This window comes from Poecile atricapillus, chromosome 11 (assembly GCF_030490865.1).
Source record: "Poecile atricapillus isolate bPoeAtr1 chromosome 11, bPoeAtr1.hap1, whole genome shotgun sequence".
Taxonomy (NCBI): Eukaryota; Metazoa; Chordata; class Aves; order Passeriformes; family Paridae; genus Poecile; species Poecile atricapillus.
This window is the reverse complement of record NC_081259.1, coordinates 2,006,116-2,033,686: the sequence shown is the minus strand read 5'-3', so window position 1 is coordinate 2,033,686 and position 27,571 is coordinate 2,006,116. Positions and strand designations below refer to the sequence as shown.

The 27,571-nt window shown below is 44.1% G+C and overlaps 2 protein-coding genes and 1 non-coding gene across 7 annotated transcripts; 1 reads left to right on the top strand and 2 right to left on the bottom strand.

Moving 5' to 3' along the window:
- The first annotated feature begins 334 nt into the window (after positions 1-334).
- Positions 335-14,685, top strand: DIS3L (DIS3 like exosome 3'-5' exoribonuclease). Of its 2 annotated transcripts, XM_058846944.1 has the most exons (17): positions 335-548; positions 2,900-3,053; positions 3,809-3,937; positions 4,498-4,633; positions 5,363-5,539; positions 6,439-6,517; positions 7,364-7,543; positions 8,096-8,265; positions 8,574-8,735; positions 9,383-9,630; positions 10,399-10,491; positions 11,084-11,617; positions 12,485-12,639; positions 12,734-12,912; positions 13,225-13,370; positions 13,884-14,058; positions 14,131-14,685. In XM_058846944.1, the coding sequence occupies exons 1-17, from the start codon at positions 404-406 to the stop codon at positions 14,440-14,442; spliced, it is 3,174 nt and encodes a 1,057-aa protein (XP_058702927.1). In that variant the 5' UTR covers positions 335-403; the 3' UTR covers positions 14,443-14,685. The 2 variants fall into 2 exon arrangements, with proteins under 2 accessions (XP_058702927.1, XP_058702928.1); XM_058846945.1 differs by lacking the exons at positions 335-548; positions 2,900-3,053; positions 3,809-3,937; ... (2 more) ...; positions 6,439-6,517; positions 8,096-8,265 and having other exon boundaries at positions 7,490-7,543.
- Positions 14,686-14,803: 118 nt separating this feature from the next.
- TIPIN (TIMELESS interacting protein) lies at positions 14,804-21,379 on the bottom strand. 4 transcript variants are annotated; one of them, XM_058846946.1, is made up of 8 exons: positions 21,202-21,379; positions 20,698-20,858; positions 20,197-20,290; positions 19,896-19,971; positions 18,564-18,686; positions 17,958-18,021; positions 15,948-16,145; positions 14,804-15,666 (listed from the first exon to the last, which is right to left on the bottom strand). In XM_058846946.1, the coding sequence occupies exons 2-8, from the start codon at positions 20,828-20,830 to the stop codon at positions 15,509-15,511; spliced, it is 846 nt and encodes a 281-aa protein (XP_058702929.1). In that variant the 5' UTR covers positions 20,831-20,858; positions 21,202-21,379; the 3' UTR covers positions 14,804-15,508. The 4 variants fall into 4 exon arrangements, with proteins under 4 accessions (XP_058702929.1, XP_058702931.1, XP_058702932.1 ...); XM_058846948.1 differs by having other exon boundaries at positions 14,804-15,663; XM_058846949.1 differs by having other exon boundaries at positions 15,948-16,142.
- On the bottom strand, positions 16,989-17,123 carry LOC131583365 (small Cajal body-specific RNA 14). The gene has a single exon (XR_009278506.1). It is a non-coding gene; the product is annotated as a small Cajal body-specific RNA 14 (non-coding RNA).
- Positions 21,380-27,571: the final 6,192 nt, after the last annotated feature.

Genomic DNA, 27,571 nt, shown 5'->3' with positions numbered 1-27,571 from the left:
ATCCCCGCTGTCCCTCACCTCCAGTTCTAGCTCCCTCAGCTCATTCCCGCTGTCCCTCACCTCCAGTTCCAGCTCCCTCAGCTCATTCCCGCTGTCCCTCACCTCCAGTTCTAGCTCCCTCAGCTCGTTCCTGTCTGTCCCTCAGCTCCAGTTCCAGCTCCCTCAGCTCGCAGCCCCCCACCCCGCCGCGTTCCCCACAGCTCGCGGCCCCCCAGCCCGCCGCGTTCTCCTCAGCTCATTCCCGCCCGGTTCCCTCAGCCCGCCCCACCCGTTCTCTTCCCGCCCCTCGGTTGGGGCCGTTCCCCGCGCGGTGACCTCGGGCCCCGCCCCGCGCAGGCGCCCCGGCAGTCGCGGCCTCGGGGCCGCCGCTCCCCGCTGTCCCCGGCCGGTCCCCGCCGCCCCGATGCTCCGCACGGAGAAGGTGCTGCAGCTGCGGGGGCAGCAGGGCCGCGCCGTGCGGGTGGTGCGGGAGCACTACCTGCGGCCCGATGTGCCGTGCCGCAGCGCCCTGTGCCGCAGCGCCCTGTGCCGCGCCGCCTGCGCCCGCGGTGAGGCTCCGCCGTGAGGGGCTGGGGGGAGCCGGGGCTGGGCGCTCACACAGCCGGGATCGCCCGCGGGCCGGGCTGGGGCGGCGGGGGCAGAGTGATCCCGGAGCTGGGGGGATCCCTGAGGACACAGCATGATCCTCGGGCTAGGGTTATTCCTGAAGGGGAAGGGGTGATCCCCTTCCTGGGGTGTCCGCCCCGTGCTGAACAAATCGCGGCTGGAGCAACAGTTTTGCTTTCAAGCAAGGTCCTGTAGAAATCAACGAGGCATTAAGAGCGGAAGGAATCGAGGAATTGATTGTTAGAGGGTTTAACTGTGAACAGTTTACTGGCAGTGATAAAAGGCTAAAGGATTGTTCAATTTTTACACTTACCTTGTTTTAAAATATCCTTTAAAATGCATTAATTTCTGCAGGGTGGTAGTTTATAGCATGAGCTAAATTCTATACATACTTGTTAAGTATTACAATGGGGCCAAGCATTGAAGCCATTGTAATTCTGCATCAGCAGCTATTTCTGTTCAGTAATTAAATGTAATTGCCTGTGTTATATCAGGGCATTTCAGACAAGGGAAGGCTGCCAGGCTCTGATGTCTGCATTTGTTGTTGTTTTTATGTACTGTGGTGCTGTTGTGTGCATCATAGATCATCACCCGAGCTGTGGTTGATATTTCAGTTGCGTTTGTTGTTGTTGTTCAATAGCACAATTTATTTTATGCAGGAAACTGACTGGCAAATAACAAACATAATATCCAACCTGTTTAAATCGACCAAATTACTTGCCTAAAAGAAAAGGCTGAGAATTGTGACTTTTTTTTTTTTCCTTTGGAACTATGATTAGTATAGATGTTTTCACTTTTGATTTAGATTGCAATCGAGGACAGAAGGTGTATTATTTAGATTATTATTGTGTATTACTGCTATCTAGGAGATCAGGACTAGTGATAGTTACTGCTCCCTAAAATACTGCATTTGATTATGAATTCCTCAAGGATATATTAAAGGCACATATCAGAAAAAAGTCTAACCTCTCCTGCTGTGCCTAACTCCCCCTCTTTTGTACTTAAATGTAAATTGTGCTACAGGTGACTGTCAGAATATGTCCCTAGGTGGTTATTCAAGGTAACCCAGATGTCAGGGAAATATTTGTTTTCCTTCCTGACTCTACACAGTGTGCTGAGCAAATCTATTTCATGCCCTGTGAGAGACTGCCTGCAAAAATCACATCAGCAGGTGCTTGTAAGGGTGAGCTGTGCCTGCCTGGGAGTCATTCAGCTCTAGATGTATGGGTTAGGCAAGGATAGCTCCGTATGGGCAGAGCTCATAAATCTTCCACTGGCATTTCACTTCTAATGCTCTTCTAAATTATTAATAAATATTAGCTTTCTTGTATGCCTGCTGCCATCATCCATTATAAGCCATCAGTGTGAGATGAGGCCAAGTTACTGTGTGCACAATTGTGCTGGCTGGATTCACACTTCTTGTGGTTACAGCTCAAAGATTGTCCCGTGTCAGCTTCTAAGAAATACATGAAAATAACCTGACTTGTCAATATCTATATACTTTATTCTCTATAATTTGCCTGCACTGAGTTCAGCAGTTCCCTGTTCATAATAAAGAATAAATAGGTATTAAGAGAAAATACAGTGAAGATTTCCCCCCCATCTGAAAGCTTTTGGGTAATCTTTGAAATACCAAAAGCAATTAAACTCTTCAATTTTGAGGTACATTTTAAGATGTCATCTGTGATGTGTTGTGTGTGATATTTTGATGGCATAATCTTAAGGGATAGTCTCTACAAAGAAAATTAACACTGATGATTAATAGTTTAGGTTTAAAAACATCTTTTCTTTGCAGTAGCAGTGTTTTTTTCTACATGTACACTTACCTGTGCTCTTTTATGTAAAGAGCCTGCTGTAAATGGTGTGTATGAACAGAGTGAGCTGTGGGAGCAGGGTAAAGGAGCTGCTCATAATTCTACAGCCTTTGGAAATTCCATGAAAAGATTTTCTGTGCCAGATGTATAGTCCCCTTTTCATATGGAAGCACAGAAGAAAGAACTGTAACCTTCGCTCTTTAAAGTTATAGCCTTTTCATAATGAAAGTGGATCTTTTTTACTCCTTTGGGTAGAATTTGCACTGAATTTTGGCATCAGTGATGCAAAAGGGTTTTGTCACAAATTTATGGACCGTACCACAGAATTATACCATAATATCCATAATTTTGTTCATCAGGAAAAGAAATGTACACATTTGAGGGGGCACAACCCTAATTTTCTTACATGGGGAAATATTTTCAAGAAACCAGTATTGCAACTGAAAGTTTGAACCTTGAAACTCTGAATTATCTTCTAGATGGCAAATTGTTATCAGATGATGTCACACACTACGTTGTCCCCGACTGCAAGGTTGTTCAGGAGTACCTGGAGATTCTGGAATTTCCAGAGCTGAAAGGAATTATTTTCATGCAAACAGCTTGTCAGGCTGTGCAGCATCAGAAAGGACGCAGGTATTTATCCCATAAGAACTAATTTTTTATTTTGATTGAAGTAAAAATACTAATTTGTAAATTGTATGATTTGTTTTTAACCCTTTCAAGTGTCTTAATGTAGTTTTACAGAAGGGGAAAGACTGAGATCCTTTGTGATCCGTGGATATCAATGCCTGGCATAGTTTTTGCTTGACAGGAGCAATATGAAACCTGTAGCTTTAATAACTAATCAAGTGGCTGGAATTAATTAGACTTTGCACTGATGATCTATCAGGTGCCCACAGATAGATCATGGACAGGTTTTGGTTTGCTGTATTGATGCCTGAGCACTTGTTTTTGGGGAGAATTTAATATTATTGTATGGTACTTATCTCACCAGACCTTAACCTGGGCATTGCCATAGCACCTCAGAGTAAAATTTGCTCTCAGGGCCTTCCCATATTTCTAAAGCATAAATGCTCTTGAAGAAATTGCCTTTGCCTCAAAAGTGACAAACAAAACAAGTTCCTGTTTTGTTAAAAACACTTAAGGTGTTTTGTGGTGCTTGTTGGAAAACAAGTATGTTTAAAATCAGAAGCATTCATGATGGAACTTTACAAAGTTTGCTTGCAGGTGATGGTTTAGGATTTATCATCAGTGGTGTAATTTAATGAGTGTGTTTCTCTGTGCATGGCAATAATTTTCCTGGACTTTTTCAGCTGTATTTTCACTTGGATTTAAAATAGCATTATTAAAACAAAGCATAAGAATCTATCTGTCTTTTTTCATTCCAGACAGTACAGCAAGTTACGAAATCTATTGAAGGATCCCCGTCACGACTGTACTGTGTTTGCTAATGAATTCCACCAGCACTGCTACCTGCCCAGGGAGAAGGGAGAATCCATGGAGAAGTGGCAGACCAGGTTTGTGTGAACCTCTGCAGTGTCACAGTGCACAGCATCAGTATTTGTATTTAGGAATGTCAGCATGCATCAGGTACTGAGAGATCCATGCTCTTGCTCTGCTTAGCTCTGCAACAGTTCACAGTCACTGGAAGTCTTCATTGTGCTTTATAACTATAAAAGTGTCAGCATTGTTTTCTTGGGGAAATAGACAAAATGTCATTAAATTAAATGCAATAATGCTAAAGAAAGAGCTGGATCAGTTTAAAGTCATACCGTAGCATCAGTCTTAGCACCTCCAACCTGCTTTTTACAAGCTTTCACTCAGAGGAACTTCATGTTATGTTGCAGCCAGGGTACAAGTGGATGTATTGAGGAGGAAACATTCTGTTCTTCTCTCTTCTTGTGCTGCTTAAGAATGACACAGGAACGTTTTTGCAGAAAAATGTTTCTGCAGCTTGCTGTATATCTCTCAAAAGTCTGAGTGTTAAATCAAAATCTCGTTTATACAAAGCCAGCAAAATCTTGCAAATAGCAAATGAACTATGCCAGAAATCTTATTTCAAACTTTACTTTTCTAGGAATATTTACAATGCAGCAGCCTGGTATCACAATCACTGCCTGGGTCAGATGCCAGTTGTTATGGTAACAGAAGATGAAGATGCTATCAGGCAGTACGGAAATGAAACAGAAGGAGTGTTTGTGATTTCTTTCAAGGTAACATGCCAGAAAAATAAAAGGTTTCCTTTATGCTGCATCAAAATGATGAAGCAAGTGCATTAAAGTGTATTTTAAATCACGTCAGAGTTTACATTCAAGAAAACTGTGATGGTAACTCATGTCTCCATTTATCAAAGCAAGCAAATATGTCACTTATGGGAATGTCAGAAAAACCAATGGCAGTGAGCAAAGCAGAGAGCTGGAAAGATAAACAGTAGCTCAGAGGATAGAGGTCATCTTTCTCAGGAGGCCTTTTCCTTGTTTTCCTTGTTTTTAAGGAATTTGGCATTGATGAGCAGTGATCAGTTCACTCAGGCAGCTGCCTAAATCTGGAGTGCAAGCCGTCCATAAGCAGCTGTAGCTTAAATATCCATCAACAGTGTTCTGCCAGTTACTTTTCCTGGATTGCTGAGGATACAGTGATGTCTGAGAGCATTCATTCTGCACTTTGGTGTCCATCTCTGATACCACTGCTGCTGTGGTAGCACACAGTATGTGGAAGGATGTTGAGTAAAAACTGCACCAAACTGATTGACATTTGTTGTATTTAGCAGTGGATTAGGCTGAACCTGAGACAGATCTGTGGAGTTTAGAGCAGACTCATCATTACCATTGTGTTATTTTGAGTGTGAGACAGCTCTTGTCCACTACAGGCTTTCCAAATGCATTATTAAAAGAACGGAGATCTCAGAATGCTTTCATGTTTATTTCTGTTTGTACATACAGAATTACTTGGATAACTTCTGGCCTGATCTAAAGGCTGCCCATGAGCTCTTTGACTCCATAGTCCAAGCTCGGCGTGAGAGGGAGAGTGAAAGCCAAGAGAACCATGGAAAAGAATATCCTGAGCACTTACCTGTGGAAATATTGGAGGCTGGGATCAAATCTGGAAGATACCTGCAGGTATTTATTATATAGAGAACATACACAGAGCCATGCAGTCTTGTGCTTGGTCCCTTGAGTTGCCTGAATTAGAGTGATTAAAGAAAGAAATATGGCTATGGTGGGAAGAGGGAAAGAAAATGAAAAACAAGAGGACGGAAGGGATGAGGATTCTTAGGATTCTCAAGATATTTCCCCTACATTGTGTTGTGACATGTGGATATTTTTTGTTTTGGAGAAGTTAAAATAAGGATTGGCTATTGAGGATTTGAAATTTCCTATGGATTTTTCTTCAGGTTGATATGTGATGTACCTGTAAATTGAGAGACCAGGTGTGATTTGAAGCAGTGAGACCTCATTCTTAAATATAAATAGTGCTGCACAAAGGCAGCAGTTCTAACTTCATTTGCACAGAGATCTCCCAGTCAATGAAATTAATTTACAGGTTTATGGCTGCTCAGAGCCTTAATATGGATTGTTGGTGGACAAGTGTCCTTCTTTTAAAAATAATTTAGAGAATTAGGGGCAGTAATTTGTTCCTTTCTTGGCAATTTCAGCAGAGGCAGGAATAAAATATGAACAGAAAGACTGAGGTTTTTCTTTCATGTTGGAATAATGCCAGATTCTTTGCTAAGGCAGGCAACAAAGGTAATCTTACACTGCCTGTGGTTGGAATAAAATGTCATTTACCAGCTTATAAATAAATTCAGCATTTAAAAGAATTTACCATTCTTTTCCAGAAGTGAATTCCTAAAGCTCTACATCCCGCAGAGAGAACAGTTGTGTTCAAAATAACCCACAGATCAATCAAAACTAATTCATGTAAAAATAATTGTAACCCCCAAAATTTTATCCTTTTAAGCTGTGTATTTTTAGGGTGACTGTTTCATTCTGTTGGTTGTTTTGTTGGTCTCTTCCAGGGTACCCTGAATGTCAATAAGCACCGAGCACAGCTGGAAGCTTTTGTTCGGCTTCAGGGCTTTGGCAGCAAAGACACAGGTGAGAAATTTTCAGTTATCAAATAAGATGAGGACTGAGACACTGCACTGCCTGTGTGGTTTTCATGGGCCAGAAAGGAGGCTGAAGATTAACCAGAGGGTGGAACTTGTGAGGAAAACTCCTTCCTCTTTCTTACCACTTCTGGCCATATTCTGGCCCTTGTCCTGTTTCCCTGCACCTCTCTGAAGGGAAATGCTGGTGCAAATTGTTGTCCCTGTGCTTTGCTCTAACCTCAGGTGACCACTCCTTTGACTGCACTAAGAGCTTGCATAGATGTTGGCAGGATTAGGAAGCTGGTCTTTGTGACCATAATTGGAAAATTGCCCTTTGGGTCAAGCTGATCCAAAGTGACCCAGGATTGTGTCTCTGGCATGAGTTACTCATCATCACCTTTGAAGGAACAGTCCATTGCCCTTGCACAGACACATTGGCCCAGCTCTCACTAATAACTGCTTTCAGATATTCCTGTGACAGACCCTGCAGTCAAACCAATGCTCAATATACTCATTATTTTTAAAAGCTTGTTTTGTTCTGAACCTTCCCCAGAATGCTGTGGCAATGGCTTTCACAATTTAACTATGCTGTCTGTTTTTATAGCTGCTGCCTAAGAGTGAACTCATCCCAGCCTTTGCTACTTGTTATCCAAAAGTTTACTAAAAAAAAAAAATAAAAAGAGGAAAACATTTTCATTTCCTTGCAATATTAATTACTTGCCAGTAGTCCTTTTTGGAAGAAATCATATTGGAAAAGTCATTTTCTGTTATTTCAGCATAATGCTGCCAAGAATTGAGGGATTTCAATTTTTTTAGCAGATTATAGTTGTGTTTCCTTTTATTTTAAATACAGAACTTCAAAGTGACATCCTTATTTATGGGGCCAAGGCTCGGAACCGTGCAATCCACGGGGATGTGGTTGTGGTTGAGTTGCTCCCTGAGCATGAATGGAAAGGAAGGACTGTTGCCCTCTGTGAAAATGAGACTGAGGACAAAGCATCTGCAGACACCACAGGTGACCCTATGCCTACAGGTAAGGAGAAGCATCCTTTTAATTCTCTGCTGATAAATAATGGAAAAAATAAAAAAAGGTGAAAGAGTATCCCAGTGTGACATGCCTGGGTACCATGGGAACTTAGAGTCTTGTTTGAAATTATTACTCTGCAGCCATAACTGCATTTTAAAAGTTTGTTGAAGTCAGAGCTAAAAGTTTTAAGAGGTTAATTCTCCTTTTGTAGGGAAATCATGTTTTGTTTTGCTCTTTGCTATTAAAAATTCTCTGTATTACTAGAACTGGCCACATTTCAGCAGCAGTGGGAATCTCTGAGTAATTTATGTCGTGTATCAGTTGAAATCTATACAATGAGTTAGTCTCCACATAAATAAAAGCTCATTAAAATCTGCCTGTGCCAACATTAGTTTATGACACACTTGTATTGTCTACACACCATATGTTGTTGGCAGTTGTGACAGATTTGGGGACACACCAGTTTATTTTACAAAGCAATGAATCTCCTGCACCTCCCACATATTTGCTTTCTTGGTTCTGTTTAACTCTTTAATGCACAGTGTTCCTTACTTAAAGGTAAAGTAGTTGGAATCATCCAGAAGAACTGGAGGGATTATGTGGTCACTTTCCCCTCTAAAGAAGAGAGCCAGTCCCAGGGCAGAAATGCTCAGAAAGTCCTTGTAACACCTTGGGATTACCGAATTCCCAAAATCCGGATCAGCACTCAGCAGGCTGAAGCATTACAGGTAATTGACTGAATTTCTCTGTTCTGTGCTCCTACAAAGCTGTTATAGGGTGTTATAGGCTCTAATGATGCTTTCCTTGACAAAAACATGGTAAAACTGTAAAAGTCTGTGTGGGTTCAGTTCCTGTCAGAACCACTTCAGGTAACAAAGTTTATTTGAGTTCTGAATTTGGGCCACAGTCCAGCTGCCCTGAGCACTTACATCCCACTTGCTTTGGGATTTTTCTGCTGAGTTCAAGGTTGTGTTAGGGGTATAAATTGTACTTTTCAGGGGCACAGAGCTGTTCTAACAGAGCTGTCTTGCTGCAGGAGTACAGAGTTGTCGTGCGCATCGATTCCTGGGAGTCGACTTCCCTGTATCCAAACGGACACTTTGTGAGAGTGCTGGGGAGAATTGGGGATCTGGAGGGGGAAATTGCTGCTATTCTGGTGGAGAACAGCATTTGTGCTGCCCCTTTCTCAGAAATCCAGGTTTGTCTCTGTGATCAGATCCAGTCTTTTCATTTCCAGGGTCTTGTTTCTCTAAGAGAGGGACCCTCTTACAGTTCAACATCTTAGTTGCCAGTGGGTTTTTCGAAACCCCATTTTGAAAGCTGAAAATTAATGATTATTTTACTTTATTTTTCTGGAATCTCTTGGATCTGTGGTTCTATTGATACTATGGATTTTCAAGTCAAGAGTGATTTTAAGATAATCCTTTTGCTCTGAGGAGAAGATTGTGAACTCTTAATTCAAATTTGAGTTAGACTGTTCAGATTTTTCTGTCTTTAGTAGGTGGTTATGCTACTGATTCTAAAGGCCTCATCCTACCAAAATCATTGACTTAAATACTTTGTTTTCAGCTGGGAGAGGAGCCAGCTTTCTTAGATAACTATTTTGATTATACCTACAATTAATTGAAAGAAGAAGACTAAAAAACCAATATGTAATGGTTATATTTGCCAGAGCTGCAGTATCACTGTGGTAATAACACTGTTATTAATACACATGGAATTCTTTTAAATGTAATAGACTTGGAAAATGAAACAAAAGAAAAATTTGAAAAACAAATCTTATTTGTTGGCATCTTTTTGTAGAAAATATATAAATCTGTGTTCATTGACAATATTTCTGTATAGATGAGTGAAATGCCAGTGAGTTCTCCAAAGAATCCATGGAAAGTGAGTCCAGAGGAGGCAAAAAAACGCCTTGACTTGAGAGATACACACCTGATATTCAGCATTGACCCCAAGGGCTGTGAGGATGTGGATGATGCTCTCTCTGTCAGGACTCTGCCCAACGGGAACCTCGAGCTGGGGGTGCACATTGCAGATGTGACTCACTTCGTGGCAGCAAATTCCTACACTGATGTTGAGGCCAGAGCAAGGTGAGTTATCTCCTGGAAATTAGAAAATTTATGGAGCTCAGAAGTTTGTGATACTACCTTAAGGAAACTTTGGAAGGAAAAAAAACATGCTTTCACTTTTCATGTCTTACTAAAGACTTCTTAAAGCTAATTAAACTGTTACATAACTAATGACACTCTGCTTTTATTTGGACACATTTTCCAGAAAGCTATACAAGCTTATTTTTCCCTAATCACTCCTTTTTGCTTTGTAGTCTAATTTAACATCTGTGACTTAAAGTATTTTTAAAAACCACTTATTTGCTCTCCAAGAGAGATGAACACCCACAAAATGGAATTAAGTCTTACATGAATTTAATTCCAGAGGTGTTTGTTAGGCTTATGTTCTAATATTCAATCTTGTCTTTTAATGTGCAAATATTTCATTCTCTTTTTTCTTTTGCTGCCGCTGTTTTGAAGTTAAACTGCTGAATCACTTGATGAACTGTATTCTTTGTAGATTCAAAGAAGTATAAAGTGTAGGCAGCAGAGATGTTTGATGTAGCCATTAAGTCACCTCTTCTTCAGTGATCAAATTTTGTTGAGCCCCAGTTCTGCCCTTAATGACAGCTGAAATACCAAGGAAGGCAAAATTAGGGTTGTTCTGTAGAGATAGCTATTTAAATAATTTGACTTTGGTATTGCACCTGGGAGTGTTCTGTGGGAATAACCTTTTTCAGATCAGGCTGTGGAGCAGTGCTTATACCCAGGAGTCCTGGTGGGAGGAGCAGTAACTGTGTTTTGTTCCAGGGCCACCACGTATTACCTGGCGGACCGGCGCTATGACATGCTGCCCTCTGTCCTCAGCGCTGACCTGTGCTCCCTCCTCAGCGGGGTGGACAGGTAAGGGCTGGGACTTCTGGCCAGGGGGACTTTTACAAGTCATTTTGCATTATTACTGCATTATTCTTTGTGTACATTGAAAATTACCTTTCAGTTCTGCCTCAGGTAGGGTGAATTTTACAGACCAGTTAATATCAATTTACAGCTCAGCTGGCTGCTGGTGTAAGGATATGCAAGGCTGGCACGAGGATATTCAGGGTACAGAGATGTTCATTCTGGATGCATCTTACTAATAAAAATAAAAATAGGTAAAAATAACTATCACAGTGTAGCCCTGCTTTAACATAAAGGAGACCTTATACCTTAGGGATACTCTGTTTAGCAGAGTGTGAAATCTTTTCATAACTCATCCATACTCATAATCAGATAAAAATTGAAAATACTGCTGTGTAGCTGGTCCTCATTTCAGTTGTCATGCATGAGACTGAAAGGCAAGTGCATTATTTAGTGGTGTTGCTGAGCACTGGTTCCATAAAGAAAAAGATGTTTCCACAACCAGAATTAAATCTATAAATTTCTAAGATTTGAATATGCTTGAAATGGGAGTTTAAGTGTGCCAGAGCTATTCCAGAACTGTGGTGTTGTCTTTAAGATACGCTGTGAGCGTCCTGTGGGAGCTGGAGAAGGAGTCGTTCGAGACGCTGAGGGTTCAATACAGCAAAACCCTGATCCGCTCTGCCTACAAGCTGGAGTACGAGACAGCCCAGGCACTGCTGGATGGGGACACCAGCGTGGTGAGGGATATCCTGGAGCTGAAGGGCCTGGATGAGGGAACGAGGCAGGAGAAGCTGGCTGAGCTGCTTTGGGCCATATCCAAACTCACCGACATAGCGCGACACGTCCGAGCTAAGCGGGACAGGTGCGGCGCGCTGGAGCTGGAAGGGATCGAGATCCGAGTGCAGCTGGATGACAAACGGAATATCCATGATCTCGTCCCCAAGCAGCCGCTGGAAGTGCACGAGACCGTGGCGGAATGCATGATCCTGGCCAACCACTGGGTGGCGAAAAGGATTTCCGAGGATTTTCCCCACCAAGCTCTGCTGCGGCAGCACCCTCCACCACGCCAGGAATTCTTCACCGAGCTTCGGGAATGTGCCAGTGCCAAAGGCTTCTCCATAGACACACGGTAGCTTTCACTACTAAAGTTCTGTAATTGAAGTTAAGCAATTTGCTATTTGGCCATGTTATTGTTAAACAACTCCAGCTGTGAGTATTTAATGCTAAGAGACGCTGCATAAAAGTTCTTAGAAAGTTTTATCAGAACCTTTCTGATGATGTTCTGACCAGAAGCTGCCTGCATTCTGCAAATGGCAGTGGCTGAATAATTTTAGACATGCCCAGACAAAACATTTGTTCAGTCATTGTGCAGTGGTCAAGCTGTGCAGTGGCCTTGTTTGCACTGTAATCCTGTATTTCCACTGTAATCCTCTGTATTTCCTCTTTGCACTGTATTTCCTGTGTAAGAGTGTACTGGTTTAAATCAGGTGAATTCTGTGCAATGTAGTCATTTTAAATGACTCAAAATAATTCAGAATTCCTTGGGCAAGATAACCTGAGTTATCTTCAGCATGGTGAAGGGCATCAGTAGAGCCCCTGTGACCTGGGTGTCACCATGTCCCATTTGTGCTGGACACAAAGGTTTGGGCCAGCTCATTCTTTTGTACTGCACAGGATGGAGTTTGCTCCAGTCCCTGCTTCTCCAGGTTGCAGCAGACACCTGGTTGAAAACTGGGATTTTTCTAAACATTTTGTTAGAGTAGAGCTGTTACTAAACTGCATTGAATGTTTCAATATCACTCTGCTTGCCATTTTTGTATAAATAACTATTAACTTCTATGTGGGTTTTATGTTGTTGTTAACTGTGAGCCATTATAGCCAGGGATAGCATCATTTTCTTAGAAATTAACAAAGAAATTAATTGATTTAATTAAAAATTTATTTTTAATTAATTAATAAAAATAATTTATTAGTTAATTAATTAATATTTTTCCAGGTCTAACAAGGCTCTGGCCGAGTCTCTGGACAGAGCAAACGACCCCTCAGATCCCATTGTGAACAAACTGCTGCGCTCCATGGCCACCCACGCCATGTCCAACGCCCTGTACTTCTCAACTGGCTCTTGTCCTGAGGAGCAGTTCCATCATTACGGTATCTGGTCACTTTTCTGCCTTGGCTCTCATTCCTGAACTGTTGGGTGGTGCCTTTGAGCGCTCCTCTCATCTCTGTTCCTTTCTCTTGGCAGGGCTGGCCCTGGAGAAGTACACTCACTTCACTTCTCCCATCAGGAGATACGCTGACATCGTTGTGCACAGGCTGTTGATGGCAGCGGCCCTGAGGGGAACCACGGGGGATGTTAAGGATAACATCATCAGTAACAAGGATCTGGAGGAGCTGTGCAGACACATCAATAACAGGAACCGGGTAAGGGCATCCCTGTGGGACTCTCCATGGTGCCCTTGGGAATGGGATACCAGTCCTGACTCTGGCTTTTGTGAATTAAGAGCATCACTTTACTTTTGTTTGTAGTGCATTGGGGTTTTTTTAAATACCAATTTGCTTCTCATACTTCACTTGTACTGCACGCAGGATTTTGTTTTAGATGTCATTTTTCTTGGGGACAGGTAAAAGAATAAATAATGGGAAAAAGCAGCAGTGAAAATCAAAGCCAAGAGATGCTTGTTGGAATATTTACGTATGTTTTTGTCTGTGTGTGTGTGTGTGTGGTGCTCGCAGGCAGCCCAGCGTGCTCAGAAGCAATCCACAGAGCTCTTCCAGTGCATGTACTTCCGGGACAGGAGCGCCGAGAGCGCCGAGCGCTGCGTGGCCGACGGCGTCATCTACTCCATCCGCACCAACGGCGTGCTCGTCTTCGTGCCCCGGTGAGCCCGGGGGCTGGCAACCACACCTGCTGCTGCTGCTGCTGGACTGCTGGGAGGGACATCTGGCATCTCCAGCATTCCAGGGGCTGGATATGAGGCTCAAGGGCCAGAGAAAGGCTGCTGCCTTACAGAGTACACAGGGCACATGTGCTGCTGCTCTTCAAGGAGCTTTTTTTTAATGGAGAATTGTCTCCTCACTGTCTGTCTGGAAAAACCTGTAAAGCTGCTCTTCTCCCACTGCTGAGCCATTCCAGGCCCCACCCAGCATTAAGAGAGTGGATCACTTATTATTTCACTTTTGCTTCACTGCTCTCAAAACACTTCAGTCACCGTCTCCATGGTGTTTTCTTGTCTGGCTTTCTTTAACAACACCTCTCAGCGTCCCCAGAGCAGGATTACCAGGCTGCTGTGCCTGCCCTTCCTGTTGCTTTCCTACAATCCCAGCCAGGCTGTGGGTTTTGAAAAGAAGAGACCTGAAAATGGTTAGAACAGCTTTTCTCTGCTCTTTTGTAGTTATGGAATCAAAGGTGCAGCCTATATGAAAAACAAAGAGGGCTTGGTCATCTCCTGTCAAGGGTCTGGGAGCTGCCAGTGGAAGCCTGGATCCCTCCATCGCTCTCAGCATAAAATCACCTCCACTACAACCACTGGAGACTCGGTGACCTTGAGCCTTTTTGATCACATCACAGTGAGTATCTCATCTGAGGGGAGGAAAAGGGAATAGCACCATCAGAAATTTAACCCCAATATTGCTTTGCAGGTGAGAATCCTCGTGCAGAGCTCCCGCTGCCACGCAGAAACCATCAAGCTGGAGATCATCAGGAACGCGCCGCACCACACTGCGGACACGGAGGCGGCCCAGAAGAGTCTCCACGTGGTCAAGTGTGACTTGGTGAAAGAAGTCAGCCAGTCTGCAGAGGAGGCCCAGCGTGCCCAAGAGAAAGCCAGGGTGGAAGTGCTGGATGAGGAGTCCCGGGAGTTCTGCCAGACCAAGGGGCCCAGCCTGTACCAGCTGCTGGAGGAGATCCGGGAGCTGGCGCTGCTGGATGTGACACAGGACATCAGGACTTGAACTGGGACCTGGCCCAATCCTGTTCACTGTGCACAAGTGCTTGGGGGATCTTGTAAAAAGCAGTTTATTTAAATATTCAAGAGTCCTTTCAATAAGAAGCTAAATGTCTATTTTAAATAAGAATTATTTTTATCTGATTATGAGTATGGATGACTTATGAGAAGATTTTATACCTGATAAAGCTCATATTTCAGACTAAAGACACTGTGCTGTGAATTCTTTTAAAAATCATTCAAAAACTTACTTTATGGACAACATGAGCAAAATAAGTTCTTAAAACCTGAATACTTCCTTCTTCCCTACAAGGACATAAAAAGCCAATTCCTTCATAAAATAACACCTGTTGCCCTGAGGGTGGCTTAATTCAGTGTGTAGAAATTCAGTACTTTTTACTATTGGAATGGGTGATTCCTTCATTCCAGAAAAGGGAAAAGCTGTTGTGTAAGGAACCCCAGGATGCTGAGAAGATGAAGCAGAGAGCAGGAGCAGGAAGGCTTTGTTCCCTGAGGGGAGGTGCTTCTCTGGGGACAGATGTCTGACCCAAGGGATGGGGAAGTGTGGGAGCCCTGGCCTTGGAACAGCTTCATACAAGAATTTCACGTTTGATTTCTGAAATTTAATAGCTTCCAATTCATATGAAAAATATAGAAGTAATAGATAAGCAGTTAAAAAAAGTCCAGTACCCCTAAAAGACCTGTTAAAAAAAAAAAAACCCAAACACAACTTTAATAGTAACTTAACCCATCAACATCCCAGATAATTCAGTTTAATATAAATTATAAACTATACTCAAAGTAGGTCCAAAAACTCAGAAACATTTCCTAAAAAAATGTTTTGGGAGGTGAAAAAGATGGCTCAAGTGCAGCTGAAGAACTTTGTTCTGTTTCCTGGTGTATGGAGCTGCTCCTGTGCAGCTTCCAGGGAAGAGTTCTGTTCTTCAGTGGTGCCATGGGAAAGACTTCCCTGGAGCTTCTGGAGTGCCAAGAGCCAGCAACATTTCAGTCTAGTCACAGTACTTCAGGCAGGGGGGTGTTTGGTCAAGAAAGGCACTCACAGTGTGGGGAAGTTACTGCTCTTCCCTGGCATGTTCCAATTCATCATCTCCATCATCTTCTGTGGGAGCATCCTTGGCTGCAGGAACCTGAGTGTCTCCAGTAAGGTCAGTGGGATCCTGAGCAACTGGGCTGTCAAACTCCTCCTCTGAGTAACTACTGGGGAACTCTGCTGAGAAAAAAAAGAGAAAAACCGTGAGCAGACACGGCTGCTGTGTTTAGCTGATGTTTCCATCACCAGAATTTCCATCCCAGCAAAGGCAACTCAGAGATAAGAGGCTGAGCTGCATTTCACCAGAGACAAAGCTGTCACAGCTTGGTACGACCATCAGGGAGTTTAACCACAGGAAAACTGCTCAAATGTGAGAGCTGCACATTCCAGCGCTTCCCAGGAAAGCCATCAGAGCCACCAGAGCCCCTGCCCTCCCTGTTAGCACTGAACTGGGCCCTTACCCTGGTGCTGGGACTGGCTGAGGCCCTGCAGCCGCGCCTGCCTCCGCTCCAGGGCCAGCTGCCGGTTCTTCTTCATCCTCTCCTGCTGCTCCTCCGTCAGAGCTGTTCCAGGCAGGGAATTCAGTTCTTCTGCATTGCCAGAGTGGGAATGTGCATCTTCAGCAGCTGGATCCAGCCCATTGCTTTCCCCTTCTCCTGCTGGTTAAAAGGAGGAGTGGCAGGGGGAAGAGGGGCAGAATCAACACTTTAAACCCACAGAGATGCACTACACATCAGTCAACAGAACATTCTGGAAGCGTTTCTATGTCCTACCTTTTGTATTGACAGCTGAAGCTCATTCCATAATTTAATTTTAATGGGCAATTTTCTGCCTAGGCCCACATCCCCAGTATTCAAAAGACACAAGTGCTCAGAGCTCACAATGTTTGAGTGCAGAGGCACAGCTCTGTGTACTGAGTTAGCAACAGCAGCTGTGCTTCAATGGTCAAAAAGGGACAGGAAATCCAGGCAGTCCTTAGGGCCAAGTAATTTTCCTTCAATCCCTGCTAATAAAACACTGTCCTTTAGAAAGTGGCAGGAGTCCCTACAGGAATTCCAACCTTTCAAGGCCAGGCTGTGTGGCACTAATTGAAGGTGTCCCTGCCCATGGCAGGGGATGGAACAGGATGGGCTTTAAGGCCCCTTCCCACCCAAACCATTCCAGGATTCTGTGAATCAGAAATTTGAACACATACATTGAGTACTGAGTTCTGAATTCAGTGTGCTCTCTTCCAGAGATATTTACTCATTGCCAGCACTGAACTGTGCAAAGTGGAGGCAGCTCAGTTAGACAAACTTCACCCCCAGAGAGCAGCACAGCACCCTTGAAAGAGCCCAAGGCCTCTGCACCACTTCAAGCCTGTGAATAGAAATGTGAGCAGACAAAAAGCTTGGGTTGTTAATTACTCCAGCCTGAGTTTATCTCCACCTGTGAGACACCTACTGCAGCTTTTCCTTGCAGTGCCACAGCTCAGGAGCAGCTCAGCACCACGTGTGAAGCGCAGTGTGTGGAACCATCGCACAGAACAATCTGATGGCTCTGCAGACGCTGTCGGCAGGAACCACTGGTGTTGCTGTCCGTGGCTGCTTCTGGCTGCAGTGCAGCTCTCGCAGTGCAGCAGCAGTGAAGGCAGCCACGTGTCACCAACTGCCCCCAGGGCACCCCAAAGCTCAGGCCAGCTGTTACCACTCACAAACTCATCCCCCACACCATCATTCCCAAGCACTGGCTGGGCTGGAGGCCAAGGGTCACATGGAGACAAATGGGACAATGGGTAGATAATGTCCTCGAGAGAGACCCACACCAGAAATGTAAACCCCTGCACAGATCCTTAGGAATGACAGTGAAATTCCCTCCTTGCTGCTGCTAAGTTTCTTTCAAGTTAATATGTGAACTGTACTTCCTCTTTAATTAAAAAACTGTTGATGTCTGATTTCCATCCGACTGGAAGAGACTCTTGACTCATGTCCTCGGCAAGTGCTGGGTTTTTTTGATCCTGGCAGCAGGAATTCTCCCAGCAGCTGTGTGCCAGCACTGACAGACACAACAGTGCCCCCAACATGAGCAGGCACTGCCTGCGAGGGACAGACACCACTGACTGCACCACAACTCCTCGGGCTGCAACCAGGGTGAGTCTGACTCCTGCTTTAACAGGATCCAAGCACAACACAAACCTGTGTGCTCAATAACTGCAGTTCTAGGGATTTTTGGAACAACATTTCTAACAATAGCCATCTTCATTTCCTTTCAGCATCCCATGCAATTATATTTATTTTTACATGCATATGTGCAAGTACCAGTTCAGTTTTGCCATCAAAAGACTCACAGAAGCCTGGTTTTAAAGCAGAGACCTCTCAACAATTTCTTCTACACTAGAAAAGCCTAACATGATCATTCACTTCTGGTCAGTAGGAAGGGAAATAAATAATCTCCAGCACTGAAGTACTGAACAAATAGCAGTGAGAGCATACCTTCATTATTTTTGAAGTCTTCATGTAAAATAGGAAGATCAAGTCTAATCCGCTTGAGGCAGGTCTGCAGGTGGGAGATTAAAACACTGGTAATTTCACCTGTAGCAAGTTTTTCTGTTCAACTTTGGGAGGATGGGAAAACCACAGCAATTTCATTTTACACTTTATTACTCTGAAAAAAATACTCCTTTCATTTTATGTCCATTTGACACACAGACCTTCATCTTCCCAGTCCTTCACCTATCACTCAGCCAGGTGAAGCTGAATTCTTCATCAGTCTTCTTTTGCAGGTTCAAGCATTAAAAATCAACCAAACAAAACCTAAAACTCCAGCCAGTTCCAGCACTCTTGCTGTGGTTAAAGATATCCTGAAAGTGCTGAAGTCAATTCTCTGGAGTATTATCTCAAATAAAGAAAGGTTGTATCTAAATATAAACATAAGTACCAGACAGAGCTCTAGACTGAGAGAAATTAATTTAAATAACATTATACTTCTGAGCAGTATGCACAGCATAGGTCTTCTTTTGCTGCATAATTGATCCCCTAAACCTACCTCTTGCACTATTCCAAACACCATGAAGAGAAACTGACAGAAACAATTCATACCTGAACTTCCTTTTTGCTTCCCAAAGATTCCACTCTGTCAATAAAATCCTCAAACTGCAGTTTTGGGAACAGTCTGTGAGCCCAGTGCTCCATATGTTGTATCAGTGTCTTCAGGTCCTCTGCCTAGAGCAGAAAAGACAATACCCAGCTACTAAAGCTGCCAGAGAAGGGAGACTGCAGAGGGAAACAGGGAAGCAATTCCTGAAAGCATGGAGCATCTGCAGCTTGACAGTGCTCAGAAGTACAAATGTGTGGGTAACCTTTCCTTCCTCCTCCCACAACCCAGCATCAGTGTAAACTCAGGCTGTGAGAACAGCACTGATACATTTCAGGGGAGCATTTGCATATCCTGTGAAACATCTACAGGTCCTGAAGCATTGTCCTTAAACAACCAGGGCTGAACCCAGGCTGAAATAAATCCACAGGGACACAGATGGCATTGATCCTGCTGTTTAGAATGCAGATGCAGCAAAATAAGCTGATCTAGGAAAGGTTTTTGCACCTTTCAGCACTACTGCCCAGATCCTTTGTGCCTCCAGTGGTAACGAGAACATTTATACCATGGATGCTCTCTGTAAAAGAGAGAGGCACAGGTGTCCTTCCAAGTGTGCCAGGAGAATCATGGAATTGTTTGGGTTGGAAAAAGTCCTCAGAGATCACAGAGTCCAACCACTCCCCCAGCACTGCCAAGGCCAACACTAAAACACATCCCCAAGTGTCACATCTGAATGTCTTTTAAATCCCTCCATGGATGATGACTCCACAGCACAGGCTGCCCAGTGCTGGACAACACTCTTGGTGAGGAAATTTTCTCTAATAACCAATCTAAACCTTCCTGGCACAATGTGAGGCTGTTTCCTCTTGTCCTATTGTTTGTTACTTGGGAGAAGAGACTGACCCTCCCCTGTCTACAACCGACTCTACAATGATATGTAAAGGAAAATAAGCTCTGCATGTCTAAGCACACCCAAAACAGTAAAAAAGCTTGTAGATAAAGTCCTGATTTCTCTTTTCTCTTTGTTGTATGTCACACTTTTCTTAAAAACCTTGGGATTCAAAGCCCTGCTTGTATGGACAATACAAGAGTCACAGATGTGATATTCTACTTTTACAGTCGAGGAAAATAATTTTATGATCAAAAGATGGGTTTTCTTAAAGCATTCATGTTTGTTTTAAAACTTGAAGCTCCAAACCCCATCAGGGTTTGTTCAGATATTGCTGGGAAGCTGGCTAACCAGAGTACTATAAATTCCCCCCATATCAGATGGGCAGCACTCTAACAAATCTGCATTAACCTCCCAGGAAATAAAACCAAAGCTCACCAGGTCTTACCTCGTGCCCTTTACCCTTGAACTTCACATTGTCAAACATGTGTCTCAGAGCTGGCAGTCCCCTTTCTGAAATTAACCTGGCAATAGGAAATGGGGCAGTTATTTGAAACCCACACTTTCTTCTTTCCATTAACAAGTAAAAGAAACAAAGAAAAAACTCTCACATTCCTTAGAACAGCTTAAAGCTTGGATTCTTTCTGTTGACTATAAAGAACTCACACCAGTTTTAGAGGTACCTTAGTCATTCTCCCACAGCCCTACACCAAAATCAGCACACAGAGAAATACTCTGTACAAAGTTACCTTTGGGCATCTAATCTAGGCCTTGGTCTTTTAACTGCTTTCTGTGTGGTCACAGCAGAATCCTTTGTTTGGGACTCCTGGTTTCCATCTGGATCTGGGGAAGAAAATAGCATCATTTAAGTATTCAAAGCAATTGCCATCACCGAGGATTGTATTGTGCACATTTTAAGTTCCTACTTGTATTACTGATAAGTGCATGGAGAGTGCATCCAACACTCTTATCTCTTCTAAAAGCCAAGTCATAAAAAGTAACTACAGATCATTGCTGTATAATTATTTGTAGCAACATTTTGTCAGAAGAGCTTGAGCTTTATAAAGATTTGTTTACATATTTTCATGGAATCTACAAAAATAAACTTCCCACAAGCCAGAAAGCATCGCATGATTAACAATTTAAATTTACAGTTTGTTTTCTGCATATTTTAACGCACTGTAGTCGAACACCACCAATTTCGATTGCACAGCATTGAAATGGGATTTTTAGGGATCCCGGGTGTTCACCTCCATTAGCCTGAGCCCATTCTGCATCGTCTCTTCCTGGAGAGGCAGGAGGTGGAAGAGGTGGGAATGTTTCGTCTTCTGTGTTCTCATAATCCGGAAGATCAAACAAGTTGTTCTCTAAAGGATCTAGCATTGCCACAAAGAAGCCTTTTTTCCCCCTCCTGCAGAAAACACCAAAAGCATTTAAAGAGAAGCAGCGAGGCTGCCACATAAGCAGATAAACGTCAATTATATACGGTATTTACAGCTTTTTCGGGAAAAGATCTGCCAACCAGATCATCATACAAATTAAACAGCAGATACCATACGGAGGATAACATAACCCAGCCGAAAAAATAAGGGTTTGTGATGTTTCAACTCGTCAAAGTTACTCAGGAGTGGCAGGAATTAACCAAAATAAGAGGATTCCTGACCACAGCGCTCATCCATGGAGCCGCGCGCCACTCTCATCCCTGACCAAAGCCTTCGGGGATGGAGCGGCAACTCCCCAAATTTACAGCTCACCCACTTCGAAACGCGGTGTGGAGGAGGATTCCCCTTTTCCGGCTCCCCAAGGGAAGGTAACCCCGGAGCCCCCGGCGGGAGCGGGGCAGGGCTCAGGCGGTGTCAGGGAAGGCGGGTGCAGGAGCGGCTCCGGCCCTGAGGGAGCGCGGCCGCGGCTGAGGGGCCGGGGCCGCCCCCGCGCGCGCCGAGTCCCGCGAGAGCCCCGGGTCTCGCGAGCTCCCGAACGCGGCGGCTCAGGGGTTTTGGCGCCAAAACGCAGTGGGCGGGGCCGGGTGTCTGAGGCGATTCCCGGGACTCTGGAATTCGGGGTGCCAGGGAGGGAAGGGATGTTACGGATTACCGCGTTCTCATTCCAACCCCCCTGCTGTCGTCAGGGACACCTTCCACTATCCCAGCTTTCTCCAAGTGCTGTCCAGCCTGGATTTGGATGCTTTCAGGAATGGAAAAGTTGATCTGGGCAACCTGTGCCAAGGCCACACTACCATCATAAGGAGGAATTTCATCCTAATATCCCATCTAAACCTACTCTGTCAATTTGAAGCCATTCCCCCTTGTCCTTTCTCTCCAGATCCTTGTAAATAGTCCCTCTCCATCCTTCCTGTAAGGTCTCCTGATGAACTGGAAGGCCACAGTGAGGTCACTCCAAAGCTTCTCCAGGCTGAGCAATCCCAGTTCTCTCAGCCTTTCCCCATAGGAGAGGTGCTCCATGCCCTTGATCACCCTGGTGCCTCCTCTGGACTCACTCCCGTGCTGTGCTGGGGCAGTTCTGCAGGTGGGGTCTCACCTGAGCGAGGCAGAGTGGCAGAATTCCCCCTCACCTGCTGCCCTCCCTGTGGACCAGCCCAGGATACGCTTGGCTTTCTGGGCTGCCACTGCACATGGCTGGGATATGTGCAATGTCTCACCCATCAGCATCTACAGGCGCCTGTAGTGTCTCCGTGGCAGGGAAAATATGCTGGGGATTACTGTTTAATTTGAAATATCCAATGTTGCAAAGCCCCATGATGAGTCACCTCCAAGAATGGGATTTAAAATAGTTGAGCCCCCTGTAACTTCACTGAATCCCAGGATCCCTGAGGTTGGAAAAGCCCTCCAAGACCATCGAGTCCAGCCTGTGACTGACCCCCAGCTTGTCCCCAGCCCAGAGCACTGAGTGCCACCTCCAGGAATTCCTTGGACACCTCCAGGGATGGGGACTCCAAACCTCCCTGGGCAGCGCTTTCCAATGGCTGACCACCCTTTTTGTGAGGAAATTCCTGCTGCTGTCCACCCTGAGCCTCCCCTGGTGCAGCTTAAGACGATGTCCTCATCCTGTCCCTGTTCCCTGGGAGCAGAGCCCGATCCCCCCGGCTGTCCCCTCCTGTCAGGGAGCTGTGCAGAGCCAGAAGGGCCCTCCTGAGCCTCCTTTTCTCCCTTTCCCAGCTCCCTCAGCTGCTCCAGGGGCTCCAGCCCCTTCCCAGCTCCATTCTCTTCCCTGGACACGCTCAATGTCCTTCTTGAACTGAGGAGACGGGCACAGGACTCGAGCAGTTCCTCCCCAGTGCCCAGCACAGGGGCAGAATCGCTGCCCTGCTCCTGTGGCCACACTGTTCCCAGTCCAGGTCAGGGGTTCCCATCCCGTCTCAGAGGAAAGGACCAGGACAGAGAGCAATCCTGAGCTCTTCTGCAGACAAAGCCTTCAGGGAATTTAAAACAGAACAGTTTGCAGTTGTCCAGGCTGGAAGGAAATACTCGGAGCCCTCAGAGGTTTGGCAGCTGTGCACATAAAATGCCATGTAAGGACTGGGGCTGCAGGGACAACAGGAGAGGCTCCAGGCTCCCGTCTCCAGTGCGGTAGGAGCTGTAAATTGTTCTCATATTTTTACAGCTCAGTCCATAGAGGTGTATCTGGCTTAAATTATAGTCTCTTTGTTTAAACAAAACTATATAAATTAATGTAAAATATGAATCCATTAAAGGAATTGGTTTTCCCTTATTTCTCTATAAATTCAAATTTGACATACAGTGTTTCTGGTAATTTAATGTATTCCTTCTAATATGACCAAATCAATTGCAGTTACTTTCTGGTTAAAATTGTTTTAACAGTTAATGTTTAAAATGTATATTCCCACTTGCTGCAGCATCTTTTATAGTCAAGAATATATTAAATATAGGGAGAACACACTAATGGATTTTTTAGCATTGAATCAATTTATCTTATCTTTTTAGGTATAGCCAATTTCTTCAATCGATTGAGGCAGTTGAAGTATGAAAATTAACACAGAGATTTAATAATAATCATAGATCAAGTGCTGCTAATTTCCAGCACAAAATATTACTGAAAATCAAATATCTACATGATGAGCTCTTTGCATTGGAAATAATAGCCACTCTTTGTACTGAAAAATCCTTACAAACAAACAAAAAAACAAAAAGTAGATCACTTACAATCTCTACAGAGAACACAGAATTATAAACCCCACCATATTTATGCAACTTTGATTAATCAATATTTTTGAAGAGTGTTTAATTAGAAGCTGGACTTGATGACCTAGGTGGTTCTTTCCAATCCTATGTTCCTAATTAAATAAAAAGCAAATGCTGGCAAACATTGATTATTGGTTTTTCCTCAGGAAATGAATAACCAGCCGCATGCTGCTAAAATAATAAGTCAGGAAAAAACAAACAAAAAAACCCCCACAGGTTGCCTCTATTCTAGAAAACACTTTTGTTTTCTAGTTTAGGTGAAAAGGAAATATTACTGCTTGTTTCTATTTGATTACTGTAATTTCATTAGAAAAACTGCAGAAAATTAGCACCTTATTTTATATTTCAGTCTCATTTCCTGCTTTGTTACACGTAATATACAGCAAAGGAAATCTGTCAAACGGATAATTGCCTGCTTCCATGCTTGAAGGGGTTTATTCCTAAGGGAGCAGAATTTGCTCAGAAAAAAAAACCCTTCAAATATTATGTTGGCAAAGCTGTTCATGCCATAAACCCTCGGCACAACTGCTCCCATTGTATCTGTATTAGTGGGAAGTCACATCTTAAGGATTAAGCAAATTTCAGTTATTTGTGATTTATACTTATTTACATTTATACCTTGCTGATCTAATCTAAATTTGATATTATGCAGCCACTTTAAACCTTAATTTCTAAGCTTTTAGTATATCACAAAGCATTAAAATTGGGCTGTAATCCACAGTGCTCTTTTAAATCTGTTTCTTGTGGAAAATAAGGTACTAGGCAGGTTGTGATCTCTGTCAGGCTCTCTGTCAGCTCCCTTCAAATAATTTTTGATCCTCTTGGCTAATTTTATTCAAATTCAAACCAGACTTCTTAAATTCCATTGCTTTATGGGACTAATTATTTCCCTAACTTGCTTTGCTAACCACTAAATAGATTAAGAAGTATTAAATCTTTCAAATAGAAGTTTGTGTGCACATGTTTTGGCAGTAAAATGTACAGCTCTATGTGGCAATCGAGTTTGAAGAGTTTGCTTATTTTAGATGCAATTGATCTATACAGTAATTGTGGTTTTCTTTTCATGCAAGAAATTAGGCAAAATTTCGGTTTCTATAAGGGGAAAAAAAGTGGTAATGAAGACAAGCTTCTATGTTCCACTTCTATTTACAGAGACAAATTATTTCTATTTTTCCAAGCAGTGGTGAAATCAATAAATCAGAAAGTCTCCCCGCTCAGAAACCTCTCACTGAAATGACAGCAACTTCTATTTTTATTTCATCTTTTCCTCTGTGACTCACCTCCAGAAACACCTGTTTGTAAAGCCAAACACTGTTCCTTCCACGGAGAATATTCAAATTCCCAAAACGTGTGTTCTGTTTTGGCTGGGGAAATGTACTTAATTTTTAGTAACAAATGTCCTGATGTTAAACCTATTTGTTTTACAGACAACAGTACAGAAATTATTTCTGCAGTGGCATCAATCCATATGCCCGTGAATTTATTTCTAGATACAGTCAGTCCAAGATATTTTTGGGTTTTGTGCTTTGGTCAAAGGGATTTTAAAAGAGATTGATGAAATCAGTCATTTCACAGCCCAGCGTTCTCAGTGCAAGGATAAAGCGCTCCAGAGGAGGGAGCTGTGCCTTAGTATCCGGAGTTGGATGGAGGGAATATGTCTTTAATGGCAAAGCTGTGGGGAAAAAATATTTATTTATTTAATTTTACTTTAGAAATTAATAAGATTATAAGAATTATTCAGCATTTTTGTATTATATATGGGGAACTTTGTTCATCATTTCAGTTTCTGTAAAAACATTAATAATTACTTCGATTAGAATATAATTGTGTTTTTGCAAACCACAGAAATTCAAATCATACAGAATTCAGGCTGGTTCTTTATCCAAAGTGTTCACAATAGAAATTTTGTTATGGAATTAACTCTACACTTCTTTTTGTGTCTGAATCAACTCACTGGAGTATAAAACCTGTCCACTGCTGGAAAGATGTTATTCATTCAGGTGGTGTATTCACATGACTTGTGTATGAAAAAGACCGCTAGGGATTCTCAGGGAAAAAATGGAACTGCCAAAGAAACTGTTTTTTCACTCTTTTACCAGTACCAAGCCACTACCCCCACCTTAGTGCTGAGTTGCTCGGTGCTGCTTCACTTCTTGGCTCACGTGTGTCTGTGAGAGGTCTCATTTATCACTTAAGCAAAATTATGAGTAGCTGCAGAGTCTTTTCTGCTTGATGTGTCGTGTTTGTTGACAGATGGAGCACTGTGTGGTACAGAAATGTACAGTAGCAACAGAAAGAATTTCTCAGCTGTGTCAGAAATCAGAAGAAATCTTCAAGCCTTTCTCACTGTGTAACTCCTACAGGCCTTAAAAGAGTTTTTAGCTGACTTCTGCTGGATTCAGACAATGAGAAATTAATCTTACGAAGGCAACTCAAACTTTAATGAAGTTCTGTACAGATCTCAGCAGTAGAGGCAGGATTGTAGTGTCACACCGTTCACGGAAGTCAAATGCACAGAACTCTTTTTATCTCCTGAATTTTATCATATGATTAGTGTATGTGTCATAGTTAACTGCACACACATGTCCAGATTTGCTTTGTTATCCAAACAAGGCCGTTGGGTGCTTTAATATTCCATATCCTGCTCCTCGACCCCCCACAAGATCCACAGCTAAACAACAGAACCTTTACATTTAAATCCTCCCTCGTGGAGAGAACACTGGTATGGAAGAACACGTTCTACTGACCATAGCAAGGATAAATATTGTTCTCAAAGCAATTTTGCTACCCCAGAAGAGCCCGCTGGAGCACGGACACCCAGCTGTCCTGCCCGAGGGGTGATGTGCCCACAGGCCCATGAGCCAGCCCAGGCTGGTGACAGCCCTGTGTGTCCTGGGCTGAGTGACCAGCGCTGTTCCAGCTGCCCAAGTCCAGCCGAGCTGTCACAGGACACCATTGTCCTGCCTCTCTGCCGCTGCTTCACATGTCCTTTAGTACTGAGGGGCAGACCCTTAAAAAAACTCAGTTCTTTATCGGTTTGTGGAAGCATGTCGATGTTAAAGCAAGGCTCTGTTTAAGTCATCATAGAATAGGCTGGGTTGGAAGGGACCTTAAAGCCCATCCCATTCCACCCTCTGCCATGGGCAGGGACACCTTCCAGTGTCCCAGAGTGCTTCAAGCCCCGTCCAACTTGGTCTTTGACACTTCAGGGATAGGGCAGCCACAGCTTCTCTGTGCAGCCTCCCCACTCTGACAGGGAAAGATTATTCCCGCTGACCCTCGCTCAGGGCTCGCTCAGGGCAGGAGCGCTGTGGGATCAGGGGCGCTGTGGGATCAGGAGCGCGGTGAGATCAGGAGCGCTCTGAGGGCAGGAGCGCTGTGTGATCAGAAGCACTGTGGGATCAGGCGCGCTCTGAGATCAGAAGTACTGTGGGATCAGGAGCGCTCTGAGGGCAGGAGCGCTGTGTGATCAGAAGTACTGTGGGATCAGGAGCGCTCTGAGGGCAGGAGCGCTGTGGGATCAGGAACGCTGTGGGATCAGGAGCGCTCTGAGGGCAGGAGCGCTGTGAGATCAGGAGCGCTGTGGGATCAGGAGCGCTGTGATCAGGAGTGCTGTGGGATCAGGAGCGCTGTGATCAGGAGCGCTGTGGGATCAGGAGCGCTGTGAGATCAGGAACGCTGTGGGATCAGGAGCGCTCTGAGGGCAGGAGCGCTGTGAGATCAGAAGCACTGTGGGATCAGGAGCGCTGCGAGATCAGAAGTGCTGTGGGATCAGGAGCGCTGTGAGATCAGAAGCACTGTGGGATCAGGAGCGCTCTGAGGGCAGGAGCGCTCTGAGGGCAGCATTTCCCCGCGGCCTCGCTCCCCGCCGTGCGCGTGCGCGCGCTCCCCGCGCAGGCGCGCG

Bases quoted from the DNA above. Each gene is read 5' to 3' on its own strand.
- TIPIN (XM_058846946.1), bottom strand. From the start codon at position 20,830: ATGCTAGATCCTTTAGAGAACAACTTGTTTGATCTTCCGGATTATGAG. The intron at 18,687-19,895 runs GTAAGACCTGGT...TTTCTGCTCTAG, and splicing joins TCAAGGGTAAAGGGCACGAG to GCAGAGGACCTGAAGACACT. The intron at 15,667-15,947 runs GTAAGGGCCCAG...TTTTTTTCTCAG, and splicing joins CAGCCAGTCCCAGCACCAGG to CAGAGTTCCCCAGTAGTTAC.
- DIS3L (XM_058846944.1), top strand. From the start codon at position 404: ATGCTCCGCACGGAGAAGGTGCTGCAGCTGCGGGGGCAGCAGGGCCGC. The intron at 549-2,899 runs GTGAGGCTCCGC...ATTATCTTCTAG, and splicing joins CCGCGCCGCCTGCGCCCGCG to ATGGCAAATTGTTATCAGAT. The intron at 7,544-8,095 runs GTAAGGAGAAGC...CCTTACTTAAAG, and splicing joins AGGTGACCCTATGCCTACAG to GTAAAGTAGTTGGAATCATC.